Raw genomic sequence first — 15,763 nt, 5'->3', positions numbered from 1 at the left:
TCTGATAAGAAAACCTAGCCTTGTCTGAGGCATCTTCCACAGGTCACTCCATTTCACTGACCTTGGTAGGACACCCTCCCACTTTGTCCATTGGACTTGCTGGCATTGGCCAATGGACTTGGTGAAGAACCTGTCTTCCTCCATCCTTGTCACTTCTGTGACCACCAGGTTCTTTCTTTCTTTCAAGGATGCTTTGGACCACATCTTCTGTGTCTCTCCCCAGCCCAGGCCACACCTTCCATGTTGTGTTCTTCCCACAAGCTCTTGGTGCTTTAATCTAGCGATGGCATCGTCCACACAGCTTTCTGCCTTCCATGCTCTGCCTGTCCGGATCTTGGCACCAGCATTTCTGACCAAATCGTCACTTAATATCGTCATTTAATACACAACATTTTGCTCTTCAAAAGACACAAAACTAAAGTTTACTGTTGAAGGTTTGAGTTTCACTGGGAATTTTCTGAGGCTAATGTGTTTTCTTTAACTGCATGCAGCACATTGTGCTTATTGTCCTTTACATTTCTGCTCTTTTGACAAAACATTGGTATAGCCTGTGACTCTTTTTACTTATACCATTCCCTAATTGTACAGTGCTGAAAGTCTGAGTAACTTGATACTGCTCAGTACTATTCCTCTTGGATCTGAGCTCGGCATTTGATACGGTTGACCACCCATTTTTAATAGAGAGGTTAGAGTACTGGGTGGGGATAAAGGACGTGGCACTGAAGTGGCTCAGCTCCTACCTTACGGGGCGGAGCTTTTCAGTCGCTATAGGAGAGGCCTCCTCCACTAAGGCCCCCTTCACGTGCGGTGTCCCGCAGGGCTCAATTTTAGGCCCCCTGCTATTCTCCATATATATGCTCCCCATCGGCAGCATTATTCGCACCCATAATATACAGTTTCATTGCTATGCTGATGATACACAACTTTACATCCCTCTAACATCTGGTTCCGGAAACATGTCCCGCCTTCTAACCTGCCTTGCCGACATCAAACATCGGATGACCCAAAACCTTCTCCAGCTAAATTAATCAAAATCTGAAATAATTCTTTTTGGTCCCCCCAGCTCAACCATTTCCCTCCACTCACAACTTGGTCCCCTCTCCGTTAACATCACACCAGCAGCCCGTAATCTGTGTGTGATTTTTGATACTGACTTGTCATTTAATAAACACTAACTGTTGTCCAATCCTGCTATTTCCAGTTGCGGAACATCAAGAAAATCAAGCCATTCCACTGACCTGGAAAAGGTAATCTATGCCCTCATTTCATCACGACTTGACTACTGCAACTCCCTCTACTCCGGTCTCAGCAAAAAAAAAACTATCCTGCCTACAGTTAATCCAAAACTCTGCTGCTAGATTACTCACAAATACAAAGAAACGCGACCACATCACCCCGATACTGGCTTCTCTTCACTGGTTACCTGTGAGCTCTAGATGTGATTTTAAAGTACTACTAATCACTTATAAAGCCTTACATGGATTGGCCCCTACTAGATATGCTGCCCTCTTATGAGCCAGGGCGCACCCTTAGATCAACAGATTAGGCCCTTTTGAAAGGCCACAATATCAACCCAGTTACCCGAGGTGATCGGGCTTTTGCCGCCAGGGCACCCAAGTTATGGAACGCACTGCCAGTGCACCTTAGGTTAGCAGCTTCCCTGCCTTTATTTAAATCATTGCTTAAAACATACTTATTTACTAAATCTTTTTCTTAATTGTAGTAACATTAAAATGTTAAATTTAATGTTTTTTGTGTTGTTTTTTGCTTTGTTACATGATGTTTTAATCCTGCCTTGTGCAGCACTTTGTGACTTTGTTTTGAAAAGTGCCATATAAATAAAGTTCATTATCATTATGCAGCATCTCAGTTGCAAAAAGTTTATATTTGTTATTTTTTTTATTTTGAAAATTGGGGTAAATTGGTTCTCCAAATCAGCAGGATGTCATTTCTTTTTTGCATTCTGTTCACTGGTTATACATCTAATTGTTGGTTGACGTGTATATTGATACTGTCATATTATATTAAACATCTGTTTTTGTTTGTTGAATATTGTGACATCTAGTTCTTGGAAGGAGGGGGATAAAAGAATTACAATTAAAATACATTTTATGCTGATCCTACTTCCTCAATTTCCTGGTCAGTGTGAGACTGCGTGAGGCTGCTCTCTGCCAGTGCCAAAGATCAGCCATACGGCCCGTCCTGTTTCCAGACAGTTTATTATTTATCTGGTAATTTTGTTGTGGCATGACAGTCTTTATTGAATAGATTTTCCTGAGTAAATATATAATAACAATTCATATAAACTAGACCACAACTCTGTGCTGTGCTCTCTTTTAGTTTAAGCAGTGCATGGGTGCTGCATCTCTTTGGTTTTTAAATCACTGGAGACCGTTTGGCACAAATTTATTTCAACTCTGCGCTGTATACAGTACCAAATATGTGGTTTGGCAATCATTGCCTGTAAAATAGAGCAACCTCCCTTCACTATTTGGCCACAGGGGGTTCATATGGGGGCTGTTACATTATCTCCCTTCTCTATACCATTTTACATCAATCTATGTTTGTGCTGAGGCTCCCGGGCTTTAGAAGTTCCACATGTCAGAAGGGAATTAGGGAAAGCTGCTGGCAGTTTTTATGCAGCCAACAAAGGCAAAAGATGATGGGATGATCTCAAGTTAAGAGCCTCACTCCCAAGTTCACATGCGGGAACCACTACCGTCAATAAACAGTTTATTCTTCTTAATGTATTTTCTATTACATTTTAACAGTGCTGTATTGTCTAAAAGGTTTAGAGAAAGGAAGTCTCTTTCATTTTGTATCATTTTAATACACAACATTTTGCTCTTCAAAAGACACAAAACTAAAGTCACATTAACAGTTATGTACTTTGTGTTTGTTAAAAAGGAAAAAAATAAAGTTCTGCACAAATTGGGTCAACAATATTGTGTGGATCTAATTAAGTATCAAACATGTATAGCCTAAATAGCCTACATTCATAATAATTATAAAAAATAAAATACTGTCTCATACAACTTCTAATTTGAAGTAATGGTTTGAGTATGTCAGTGTGTCTCCATTTGAAGCCCCCTAGTGGCTGATCTTTACCAGGGCTAGAGCTGTGAGCTTTTATTTTGAAGTTGTATTTTCAGTATCCTTCTAAGCAAAGTAATCAACTCAACCAAGATCAGGTGTACTAATGACCAAACACACTGCACAGCTACATGTCAGAACATAGAACAGAAGTCAGTCAGAGAGAGCTGAATGCTCAGCTACATGTCAGAAGTTCTCCAAGTGTACTACTACATCTTGTTCTTTGCAAGAGCATCGTCGGTATGTTTGATACTGTGTTTGTAGACATATCTTCACTGATAGTTTGATTTCAATTAGCACTATGATGTTTGTCTAATTCAACTGCATAACATGAACATATGATTGCTGCCTTCCAATACTGTATCTGTAGCTCTTGATATAATGTTTGTGTAGTGATTCTAGCTGTCTACATTCTTGTTGCATTTGCATTATTGTTTAATACGAATTTAAGCACTGTCTTGTATGTTTGTTTTTGTTGTAGTTTTACCCTTTTGAAAGCCAGTAAACCTGTTGACTACACACGTCTCCAGAGTCTTGGTTGAAGAAAGGTGTTTAGCTGACTGTTGAATCACACTATCCAGTGTGCAGTGAGAACAGTACAAGTTCCACCTTGACGACAATCAAGTCTGCCTTTGGATTACTGAGAATTCTCTGAAGAAGTAGTGAGCAAGAAGACCAATGTGTTCGATCTTCTATGATGACCACTATTAAGACTGAAGAGACGGAGACTGGACACATTAAGAGGGTGATCATCGGATACCAGTCACATTTGTCGCCTGAAGAGAAGTTCACCAAGATTGTTTGATGTTTGAAGAGGGTGGCATTTCTTGTTCTAGTGTGAAGGGTATTTTAAGCTTGAAAAACATTAAAAAATATATAAAACTATATTGTCCATGGTGCAAATGAAAACATAAAACTGTATTATTTCCTTCCCATCGAGACAACTCTTTCTCAGATGCTGCTGTCCTTCAAGGGCTCATATTCTGTATTCATCAGGTTCTCTCCAGAAATAAAGCTTTCCTCTGTGGTTCTCCTGGCGCCCCTGGACATCCTCTCAAACCTCCTCAGGAACACGATGACGCCCACCAGCAGTGCCGTCTGCACAAACACAAAACCACAAACACAAACAGGCACACCTGCGAGGCCAGTGCCAGGTCACAGTACCAGTAGTGACAGGTCTCCTGAATTTCCGCCTCTGTCAAGTAGACCACCAGCCTCCCTCTCAGTGCAGGAGGGGAACTGCAGTTGACATTGCTGTGTGACGTGCGCTGGCCGTGAGGCTGGCGGAGCAGCAGGGCACGCAGGTACAGCACGCCGCAGTCACACGCCCACGGGTTGCCATGGAGAGAGATGGAGCGTAGAGAGGTGAGGCCATCCAACAGACCGTTGGGGAGGGTGGTCAGCAGGTTGTTGTGGAGGTGGAGCTCCGTCGTGCCAGGCGGGAAATGGGTGGGGTGGCTCCATTTGTATGCTGTCAGAGTTAAGGAAAGACATTAACATTTTAAATGTTTTTTTTGAGAACCACTGCTTTAGACAGAAATGCAAACAGCACAGGTCGAGTACTGCAAATCCCCTTAGCTCAAGTAAGCCTATCCATTAGCTCAAAGCCACACACATGCAAATACAATGTCATAGCACTGCTATTAGTCACGGTTGTTTGTTGTTAAACCCACCACAGCAACCTGCCAAGCTGTTCACCAGCAGTGCCTGTGTAACGTCAAGTCTCATGTAGACAGACCCACATCGACTTCATAAAAAAAAAATATATATATATATATATATATATATATATATATATATATATATATATATTAGAATTTTGAATGATCAAAATTAGGTCGTTACCTTGGCACAGCCCACGTCCGCTGGATGCAGCTGGGTCCAGCAGCGGCTGATCGAGGCTCATGTTGGACAGCTGGAGCGTTCCCCGTCTCGAGGGTTGGCCACAGGTCCCCCTGAGAGTTCCAAGCTCTTAGGTGGAGAGTTCTCGGCTCTGAGTCTTCTGAACGGCGGCTCGTTGGACAGCTGGAGCGTTCCCCGTCTCGTGGGTCGGGTCAGCCACAGGTCCAACAGAGGGTTCCAAGCTCTTAGGTGGAGAGTTCTCGGCTCTGAGTCTTCTTAACCCTGCAATGGCCATCGTCGCTTTTTGGACACATATATATTTAATAAAAAAATAATTGGTTCTCCAAATCAGCAGGATGTCATTTCTTTTTTGTATTCTGTTCACTGGTTATACATCTAATTGTTGGTTGACTTGTATATTGATATTGTCATATTAAACATCTGTTTTTGTTTGTTGAATATTGTGACATCTATTTCTTGGAAGGTGGGGGGGGGATTAAAAGAATTACAATTAAAATAAATTTGATGCTGATCCTACTTCCTCAATTTCCTGGTCGGTGTGAGGCTGCTCTCTGCCAGTGCCAAAGATCAGCTATACGGCCCGTCCTGTTTCCAGACGGTTTATTATATATCATCTGGTAATTTTGTTGTGGCATGACATAGTCTTTATTGAATAGATTTTCCTGAGTAAATATATAACAATTCATATAACTAGACCACAATTCTGTGCTGTGCTCTCTTTTAGTTTAAGCAGTGCATGGGTGCTGCATCTTTGGTTTTTAAATCACTGGAGACCGTTTGGCACAAATTCATTTCAACTCTGCACTGTATACAGTACCAAATATGTGGTTTGGCAATCCTTGCCTGTAAAATAGAGCAACCTCCCTTCACTATTTGGCCACAGGGGGTTCATATGGGGGCTGTCACATTATCTCCCTTCTCTATACCATTTTACATCAATCGATGTTTGTGCTGAGGCTCCCGGGCTTTAGAAGTTCCACATGTCAGAAGGGAATTAGGGAAAGCTGCTGGCAGTTTTTATGCAGCCAACAAAGGCAAAAGATGATGGGATGATCTCAAGTTAAGAGCCTCACTCCAAGTTCACATGCGGGAACCACTACCGTCAATAAACGGTTTATTCTTCTTAATGTATTTTCCATTACATTTTAACAGTGCTGTATTGTCTAAGTTCTTTTTGTATTGGATTAGGCATTTAGCCTAAATATCATACTTGAAATATATGTGGAGGTGGAGCTCCGTTGTGCCAGGCGGGAAATGGGTGGGGTGGCTCCATTTGTATGCTGTCAGAGTTAAGGAAAGACATTAACATTTTAAAGTTTGAGAACCACTGCTTTAGACAGAAATGCAAACAGCACAGGTCGAGTACTGCAAATCCCCTTAAGGCCTCTCCATACTATGACCGAAATGTTCGGTGAGTTGTGTTTTCCGACGTGCAAATTTCCGAACTCCCGTTCGGTCCAATGCTTTTCAGAAGTCCCGAGGGATATAATTTTATGGTAGAAAAGGACCTTTTGACCGAAAACGGCGGTTTCGGTCATAGTATGGATAGGCCTTTAGCTCAAGTAAGCCTATCCATTAGCTCAAAGCCACACACATGCAAATACAATGTCATAGCACTGCTATTAGTCACGGTTGTTTGTTGTTAAACCCACCACAGCAACCTGCCAAGCTGTTCACCAGCAGTGCCTGTGTAACGTCAAGTCTCATGTAGACAGACCCACGTCGACTTCATAAAAAAAATAATATATATATTAGAATTTTGAATGATCAAAATTAGGTTGTTTGTTACCTTGGCACAGCCCACGTCCGCTCGATGCAGCTGGGTCCAGCAGCGGCTGATCGAGGCTCTTGTTGGACAGCTGGAGCGTTCCGTCTCGAGGGTTGGCCACAGGTCCCCCAGAGTGTTCCAAGCTCTTAGGTGGAGAGTTCTCGGCTCTGAGTCTTCTGAACGGCGGCTCGTTGGACAGCTGGAGCGTTCCCCGTCTCGTGGGTCGGGTCAGCCACAGGTCCAACAGAGGGTTCCAAGCTCTTAGGTGGAGAGTTCTCGGCTCTGAGTCTTCTTAACCCTGCAATGGCCACTGTCGCTTTTTGGACACATTTATATTTAATTAAAGAAAAAAAAAAAAGGTTAAATAATTAGTTTTCCTGTTGTTTTTTCACCTACACATCACCATTGGTCATGATATTTGCATATAAATACCCCCCACAGAGGCTGACATTCACACAACTTATCTCACTTTTCCACTGAAGCTATTCCTCACAAATACATAAGTAAAATGCCTGTAATATTTTTAGTTGGTGATCGTTGTAATGTCTAGAACAGTAGTTGTCAACCTTTTCAAGCTGGGACCCCCAAAATAATAATTTTAACTGGGGAACCCCCACCCTGATGAGCACTAGGAGCTGAGGCATTACATTTTGTATAACACGGTTCTATTGTGAATATAGCAGATCTACATACTTACACCTCCTCGCAAAACAAGCATGTTTATCTGCTATTTTTCTGCCTCCAATATTTGACCATTTGGCCAATGCTTAATTTGTCATTTTAGAAGTTGCATTTAGAGGTATTAAAAAGTCCTTAAATTGTCCCTTTAGAAATGTGCATATACCCTCTACAGTCTACACACTTAAACTTTGTTGGTTTGTTTACTGTTGAGTGAGAAACCAATGTAGCACATTAAGTTAATCATCTGGAGACCCCCCAAAATAATGTGGGGACCCCCATGGGGTCCCGAGCCACAGGTTGAGAACCACTGGTCTAGAACATGTAGGCCTACATAGCCTATGTTATTATTGTGAAAAATATCCCCCAAATGTAAATTAGACATTGGTTTATGGCTTTAAAACCTTACAAAAAACACTACATTTTCCTCTCCAAAGTAGGCTATCCTACCATCTGAAATGTGGATTTTTTTTTATTCTTTTTTTTTTTTTTTTTTTGAAATTAGAAATTAATAATTCGGGCCTTGCTTACTGGGTTAACGGCGGCTCTTGTTGGACAGCAGGAGGGTTCCCCGTCTCGTGGGTCGGCCACAGGTCCCACAGAGGGTTCCAAGGTGAAGAGTTCTCGGCTCTGTCTTCGCTCCCAGACCCTGTTGGAAGTCTTACATTTTCTGACACTAAACCAGCCCAGGCTACTGCTCTTCATAGGCGCGTGAGCGGAGTTGATTTTGGTGCAGTTTGTGCGAAAACTGTTCTTTTTGGTTCATCATTTTTAAGAAGTGATCAAATATGAATAATATAAATCTGGCAGAACACTTTGGGATAGACGACATGGCCGTCTACGCTGTTCTTTTGTTGAAACATAAACTTGGAAACCCACACAATTGCGTCCCACACAATTGCGCAGCATGTTTTCAGGCAATTCAGGGACCAGCAGGTAAAAACAAACCAATGCTACAGTCATCAACATTGTTGAAGTGAAATTGTTTGTTTGTACTTATTTATTGATATTTCGGAAAACGCGCAAATTAGGCTAACCGTAGCCTAGCATTGCTACTATGGTGCTGTCTGTAGAGTCTTCTTGGGTGCTGTGGCCGGGCCGGGCCTTCTTATTATGACTATGGCCGTGCCGGGGAAGCTAGCAATGCTAGGCTACGGTTAGCCTGCGCTAATTTGGAGGGCAACAGTCCGCCATTCCGAAACACCGCTATTTCGAAACGGGGTTAGGGTTCGGGTTAGGGTTAGGGTTAGGGTTAGAAGTCAATGTTCGGAATGAGCGTGTCGACATTGCGACAAATGTTGCATCTGTTCGACGTGAGTTTTCTCATGCTAATAAAGCTAATTTGAATTGAATTTTAAAACGTGGTGAGAAGCAAGGCCCTCTTACGTCTAGCAAGATGATGAGGGCAGTGGTGGAAAAAGTACTCTCATTCTTTACTTAAGTAAAAGTATCATTACTGCAATGTAGAAGTAGGCTAGGGGAGAGCGGGGTAAACTGAGACACTTTTTACATTTTCTCCCCTATAGGCGAACTAAAAGATATACCAGTAAAACTTTACACATTTACCAGTAATTTGGGATGTTTCCTAACAATGGAAGTTATCAGAACATATTCAAGACAAAAGACAGAAAATATGATTGTTTTAAAAAAAAAGTGGTCTTGTGTCTCAGTTTACCCCAGGACCGGGGTAAACTGAGACAGACCAGAGAATCAACGGGAGAAAGTGATCCACTCACTTTTTTCACTTTAAAACTACCATTTAAAACACAAAAACCCAGTTAACCAGGTTAAATATGCACAACACAAAAATGTACATAGCAGAAAGTCTTTTAATATGGTCTGTCCTGTCATATCCACCCATGTGTCAAATAATGTCAATAGGATCCACTTTCCTCAGTTGATCCTAATGTAATTTCTCCTCTAGAATGCATTTCTGCAAAGCATATTGTTGTATTGTGCATAACTAATGAGATAATTAGCAAATTTAGTCCAATATGCTAATTAATTCATTAATTATGCATGACACATACAAATAGATGGGTTCTACAGGAAAAATTACATAAGAATGAACTGAGAAAAGTTTGGTACACCCTTTCATCAGGTTTTTACAGCTATCTCCCTGTCTATCATGTTGGGATAATGTGAGATAGTGTCTCACTTTACCCCGAAGCAATTGTCTCACTTTACCCCACAGCCACATTTTGGGAAAAGTGATATCTTTTATCAATTCAGGGTAATCTTCAGCTATATCTATCACATGGATTTATAAGTTGGTAGTTCATCAACATGTATGATATAAAATGTTGTCCCTGCATCAACACATTTTTGTGAAAAACATGTTTTTTACAGCACTATCAGGTCTCTCTCTTCATGGCAAGTGGGAAATTCAAAGGGCTTGAAAATATAATGGTCAGATGACCACAAATGTGTTCCATTGCCAAGATAAATGGAGTGTCTCAGTTTACCCAGTGTCTCAGTTTACACCGCTTATTATAGCTCTATGGATACGACTCATACGAGGATAAAACTGGCGGGAAATTTCGGGTCAGATGACCTGGCAGTTTATGCTTTATTATTGCTTAAGAATAACTTTAAAGACTTCGAGCTCCTGCAGCTGTTCCTGTTGCTCCTGTGCCCCTCTGTCTCTATGTGCTGCCTAACATGACCACGGCTGCTGGCATTAACATAACAGATGTATTCCAGATATGTTGGTAAGTAACCTGAAGTGCTTCCCCCCAGCTTGGGCTGGAGCGGTATCGAAATTAAGCTTCTAACCTTTTTTATTTCCAATCACACAGGGACATTTATCTCCTGCAAAACGCAGGGGGTGTGCAGTCAATCAGGTTGCAGACACTGATGAGGAAGTCTCTTTCATTTCAGCAGGTACGAATTTTGTGTTGACCAGTAGAAGAAAACATGTATTTAACTACTAATCTAACTACCAATTTACCAAAATGCCTGGTAGATTAGCTGTTGTTCACTGTTAATTGTCACAGAATATTAGTGGATTATCCACTTTGAAAACTGCCCGGCTTGTTATGACTAATTACCTTCTCACTGTCTCTCTGGAGCAAAAGGAATGGGCTATAGCGTTATGTGCAGACTGCAGAGACAACCGTCCTCCGGGACTCCGGGAGCGATGAATGCAGCAAGCATTTTGGATGTGACGATGGTTGCTAGATGCACCGCAGCCACATCCACATTGATGTGGCATTTTGGAAACTCAACCGTGGTTTACTAATGAATATATTGGATATCAGAAGGTCTTTTTTTTTTTTTTTTTTTTTGAAAACAGGATGTCATTTCTTTTTGTTCAAAGTGTTGGCTGACATGTATATTGCTATTGTCATAATAAACAGCCGTTTTTGTATGTTGAATATTGTGACATCTAGTTCTTGGGAGGAGGGGGAAAAAAATAAAAGAATTAAAATAAGTTTTATGCTGATCCTACTTCCTCAATTTCTTGGTCGGTGTGAGACTGTGTGAGGCTGCTCTCTGCCAGTGCCAAAGATCAACGATACGGCACGTCCTGTTTCCAGACAGTTATATATCATCTGGTAATTTTGTTGTGGCATGACATACAGTCTTTATTGAATAGATTTTCCTGAGTAAATATATAAGATCCTAAAATCGTACGAGATAATTGTTCGCTTCAGTCTCGCCAACTAACATTACATTGTTCATGTGAAATTGTTTGTTTGTGCTTATTTATTGAAACGTCAAACTATCAAATTAGCCTAGCATTGCTGCTATGGCGCTGATTTGCAGATTTGTGTTGTGTGAAAAGTGATCCAGCCAGGTGTTTTGCAAATATGTTATGACATTAATATGTTAAATTGTGTTTTCTTAAGAATATGTGCAGAGACACAACCGTCACCCGGCCCGGGAGCGATTAATGCAGCAAGCATTTTGGATGTGCCAATGGGGAATGAGGATGGTTGATAGATACACCGCAGCCACATCCAGATGTCAGTTCTCCTGGATTTCAGGAGGAGATGCTCGTCCTGGCGGAGAGGCTGATGGCGTATCCTAGACTCCGTGTCAGCGGCATTACTGCAATCGGACGTCAGTCTGCAGTGCCATACAGAAAGCCTACAACATGCGGTGGGTAGAGCCAAAATGTCACATTGCACTGCATTTCACAAATGTAATGAGGATTTTGTCATTGCATTCTTCTAAAGCATTCGTTCTATTTAATGTCGGAATGGAGAGATGCACTCAGTAATACCTGATGTAGTGCCAGGTTCAATACTTGGAGCATGGATGCCGATGGCTGCCGATGCCGATGGAAGGGATTCAGGTTGTGGATTCAGGGATTCAGACGTGTGCTCAAGAACTGATGTCCAAACGTTTCCATATAGCATAGGCCTATAAATTATATTTATATATTCGCAGTCCAGATACAATAACCGATTCAGACCACCAGCCTAACAAACACAGTTGAAAAACTGTGTGCCTGCCATCAGCAACACCTGTGCTTCATTAGGGAGTGGTTTAAATACCCTAGCTGTAACCTAGGCAACCTTGGCCTTGACCACTCCCTGCAGTGATGTCATTAAAGTCAGAATGGCTCTTACACCTGATATATTTCTGTTTGTTAGATTGGCCAGAAGACGAGGACATGGCTGAGCCGGAGCAGGTGGATAATTGTGATGGCCAAAATAATCCACCTCATTTCAAATGAACACAGTTCAAAGACAGTGAATGTACATTTTATATTGGATCTTCAATTTACAATGTAGGCATGCATTTAGCCTAAATATCATACTTCAAACTTCAAATATATGGAAAGATCTAGTTCCCCCAGTCCTTTTCCCATGTCCAGACCAGTGGACATCTATGTATTATTTTTCAGTTGGAGGGTTTTAAGTGTTTCATGTAAAAAAAGAATCATGCGTGTCATTGTGTAGTATGTTAAGTGTATATGAACCATAGTTTGTACTGTCCCCCAAAAAGGTTTAGAGAAAAAGGAAGAAACCACGGTCACAATAACAGTTACGTACTTTATGTGTTTGTAAAAAAAAGGACAAAATACAGTTCTGCACAATTTGGGTCAACAATATTATGTGGACCTAATTAACTATCAAACATGTTACTGTACATCAAATAGCCTACATTCATAATAATTCTCTATAATAAATAACAAAATACTGTCTCAATTCTTGTTCTAGTGTGAAGGTGTGAAGGGTCTTTTAAGCTTGAAAAAATATATATATTTATTGTCCATTGTGCAAATGAAAACATAAAACTGTATTATTTCCTTCCCATCCATCTAGACGACTCTTTCTCAGATGCTGCTGTCCTTCAAGGGCTCGTATTCTGTATTCATCGGGTTCTCTCCAGAAATAAAGCTTTCCTCTGTGGTTCTCCTGGCGCCCCTGGACATCCTCTCGAACCTCCTCAAGAACACAATGACACCCACCAGCAGTGCCGCCTGCACCGCCACAAACACAAACAGGCACACCTGCGAGGCCAGTGCCAGGTCACAGTACCAGTAGTGACAGGTCTCCTGAATTTCAGCCTCTGTCAAGTAGACCACCAGCCTCCCTCTCAGTGCAGGAGGGGAACTGCAGTTGACGTTGCTGTGTGACGTGCGCTGGCCGTGAGGCTGGCGGAGCAGCAGGGCACGCAGGTACAGCACGCCGCAGTCACACGCCCACGGGTTGCCATGGAGAGAGATGGAGCGTAGAGAGGTGAGGCCATCCAACAGACCATTGGGGAGGGTGGTCAGCAGGTTGTTGTGGAGGTGGAGCTCCGTCATGCCAGGTGGGAAATGGGTGGGGAGCGAGGAGCTGGTCAGACTCCGGCGGCTGCAGTCCACTTGACCTCCATTGCAGGAACAAGTAGAGGGGCAGGCTGATGACCCTTGTACAGTGGCTCTCGACAAGAGGAGCAGACACAGGAGTGATAGCCCCATCATCATAATTACTGTAGAACAGAACACAACAGAATAAGTTTACTGACTGTCAGAGAGATGACAAAGATGATATTCAGAATCGTAAGGTTTGTCATGCCGTACAACTACATTAATAACGGAATAAGCATGCTTTGTGTGGATATCACATCTGAAAGTGAATATGGGAATGTTTCTTTGTTTCATTGTCAGAAAATGATCCCTGACCCTAAAACTGATCAGATCTGTTGTATTGTTTTACAGAAGCTAAGAATGAGACTATAGGTGACATACTGTAAGAGTAAAACCTTTCCATACTGTATATAACAAAACTAAAACACATACAGTATGAGAGTGAGACAGTTGTCAGGCTAAACACAAATGCTACAGTACATAGTGCACACAGTAGAGGAAAGCAATTTGTAGTGGCTAAATAAGCAAATAAATACAGACTACTATATGCAGGCATGGATTATATCATATACCGGTACTGTAGGCTAAACAAGTTTCTGAGGTCATTAATATGAGAACAAATGTAATTGTAATTATTTTACCTTCAGGGTTAAGAGTCCACAGCGAAGTGTAAAGGAATAGCCTTTCTCTATTGCCTTAAGAGAAACAGTATCAGGCACATACAGTACAGCTGGTTCTCACTGATAAAGACCCCCCCCCCCCCCCCCTCTCTCTCTCTCTCTCACACACACACACACACACACACACACACACACACACAATATCATCATCATCACATCCCCACACATACCCATTTATGTCTCCCAAGGAACCGGAAGCATTTTGTATAGTGCCACTGTGTCAGCTAGGGCCACATACTGTAGCCTATAACATCCTATGGCATAGGGTAGAGTATTAAAGAGTGGTCGTTTATACCAAATGAACATTTTCCAAAAATGAATGTGTCCAACTTTAATGTATTTTTTAAATCTGACAGAAGGGGCTGCTCTTGACTGGTTGGAATAGGATTGTGTGTTATTGGCAGCTTTGGAAAGTACATTTAATCAAGTGCTGTCCTTCTTGAGTACAATATGAGGTACTTTTACTTAACTTGAGTATTTCCATTTTTCAATACACTTTACTTCTACTGTACTATATCTAAGAGGCAAATATTGTACTTTTTACTCCACTACAATTATTTGTTAGCTTTAGTTACAAGTTACTTTGAACATCCAGATTATTAACACAATAACTTCTTAAGCCCAATTTTATATTCTAGAAGACATTCTGTATCTAGAAGCTCGCAACATGTCGCATCATGACATGTTGTGAGTTGTAGATCTCTTATTTTAATACTTTTACTTTGATTCTTTAGGTATTTTGATGTCAATACTTTTGTACTTTTACTCAACTAACTTTTTGAATACTGGAATTTTACTTTTATGTATACGTTTATTTACTAGAATATTTATATATTGTGGTTTTGCTACTGAGTACTTCTTTCAGCGCTAGTGGTTGGTTAGTTACTGTGATATATTAAAAAATATACATGAACCAATTAAGCCCTATTTGAACTTCTGTGTTCCCACTCTACAGGGTGGTAGCCACTCTACAAACACTGTGGGTCAACTGTGCCAACAATACTTTTGTACTTACTGAAGTGAAAATGTTAATGCAGGACGTTTAGTTGTAAGAGAGTATTTCCACATTGTGGAATTGATATTTTGACTTTAAAATAGCAAAAAAATCGGAGTACTTCTTCCACCACTGGTGACGGGCAATGGGGAAGCACAGCTATGACTCAGCATTTCTGTCTCCATGCAGTGTCCACAGCTCTGTGGGCCAGTGCTCTTTTTACTGTGTGCATTCAGGAAGTGATATAACACAGTACATTGTGGGTTTCTTCCCCCCTCCACAGGGCTGGATTGAACTCCATGACCTTCAGAGAAATAATGCATAAGACAAACAAGGCTGAAGTGATGTGAATCAAGTTGTTTTATTTGTCATACGATACCATTGTAACTGGGGGCACACGTGACGCTCCACGTCTGTGTTGAGCTCTCAGACAGACAACACGGCTCAGGCATACAGGTATCACAGCCAGAGGGGCAGCGGGTGCACTGCATGTACCTCCACCTCAGGAGTCTGCACATACACATAGCACGCACACAAGCTCTCACGCACACACACACACACACACACTAACTCGCACATCTGCATACAGAATACAGTCCCGCCATAGAGATATGCCATTTCAAACCTAAGCCTAAATACAGTATTTGCTCCACATCGTTGCTCTATATACATTTTACCATCCTGCAGTGGTAACAAGATGTATCTTCATAATGCATTTCAGAACAAACACAGGGCATCAGCTATGAGGCGATGAATACAGGCCCACAGCTATAAGCAGATAGGTGGAATCGCAGCATGCTCGCACATGCACATTGTACTGTACACTACACAACCTCTCATTATGTTGACGGGTCTCGATTCACAGTTAAGGGCGATTTATT

At 41.6% G+C, this 15,763-nt stretch overlaps 1 protein-coding gene, 1 long non-coding RNA gene and 1 pseudogene across 3 annotated transcripts; 1 reads left to right on the top strand and 2 right to left on the bottom strand.

The window, feature by feature from the left end:
* Nucleotides 1-2,809: 2,809 nt before the first annotated feature.
* On the bottom strand, nucleotides 2,810-8,522 carry LOC308296358 (platelet glycoprotein Ib beta chain-like; annotated as a pseudogene). Its single transcript, XR_013963366.1, has 4 exons — nucleotides 7,934-8,522; nucleotides 6,746-7,040; nucleotides 4,939-6,236; nucleotides 2,810-4,564 (listed from the first exon to the last, which is right to left on the bottom strand). The product of XR_013963366.1 is annotated as a platelet glycoprotein Ib beta chain-like (transcript).
* Nucleotides 8,211-10,659, top strand: LOC308296359. Its single transcript, XR_013962613.1, has 3 exons — nucleotides 8,211-8,338; nucleotides 10,201-10,285; nucleotides 10,480-10,659. It is a non-coding gene; the product is annotated as an uncharacterized lncRNA (long non-coding RNA).
* A 1,934-nt stretch (nucleotides 10,660-12,593) lies between these two features.
* On the bottom strand, nucleotides 12,594-13,814 carry LOC308295303 (platelet glycoprotein Ib beta chain-like). The gene has a single exon (XM_080738336.1). It carries the CDS (start codon nucleotides 13,323-13,325, stop codon nucleotides 12,690-12,692), a length of 636 nt encoding a protein of 211 aa, XP_080594462.1. The 5' UTR covers nucleotides 13,326-13,814; the 3' UTR covers nucleotides 12,594-12,689.
* Between the last annotated feature and the right edge of the window lie 1,949 nt (nucleotides 13,815-15,763).

This window comes from Nannobrachium achirus (genome assembly GCF_963921795.1).
Source record: "Nannobrachium achirus genome assembly, chromosome: 12".
Lineage (NCBI taxonomy): Eukaryota > Metazoa > Chordata > Actinopteri > Myctophiformes > Myctophidae > Nannobrachium > Nannobrachium achirus.
This window is presented reverse-complemented; position numbering and strand designations above follow the sequence as displayed.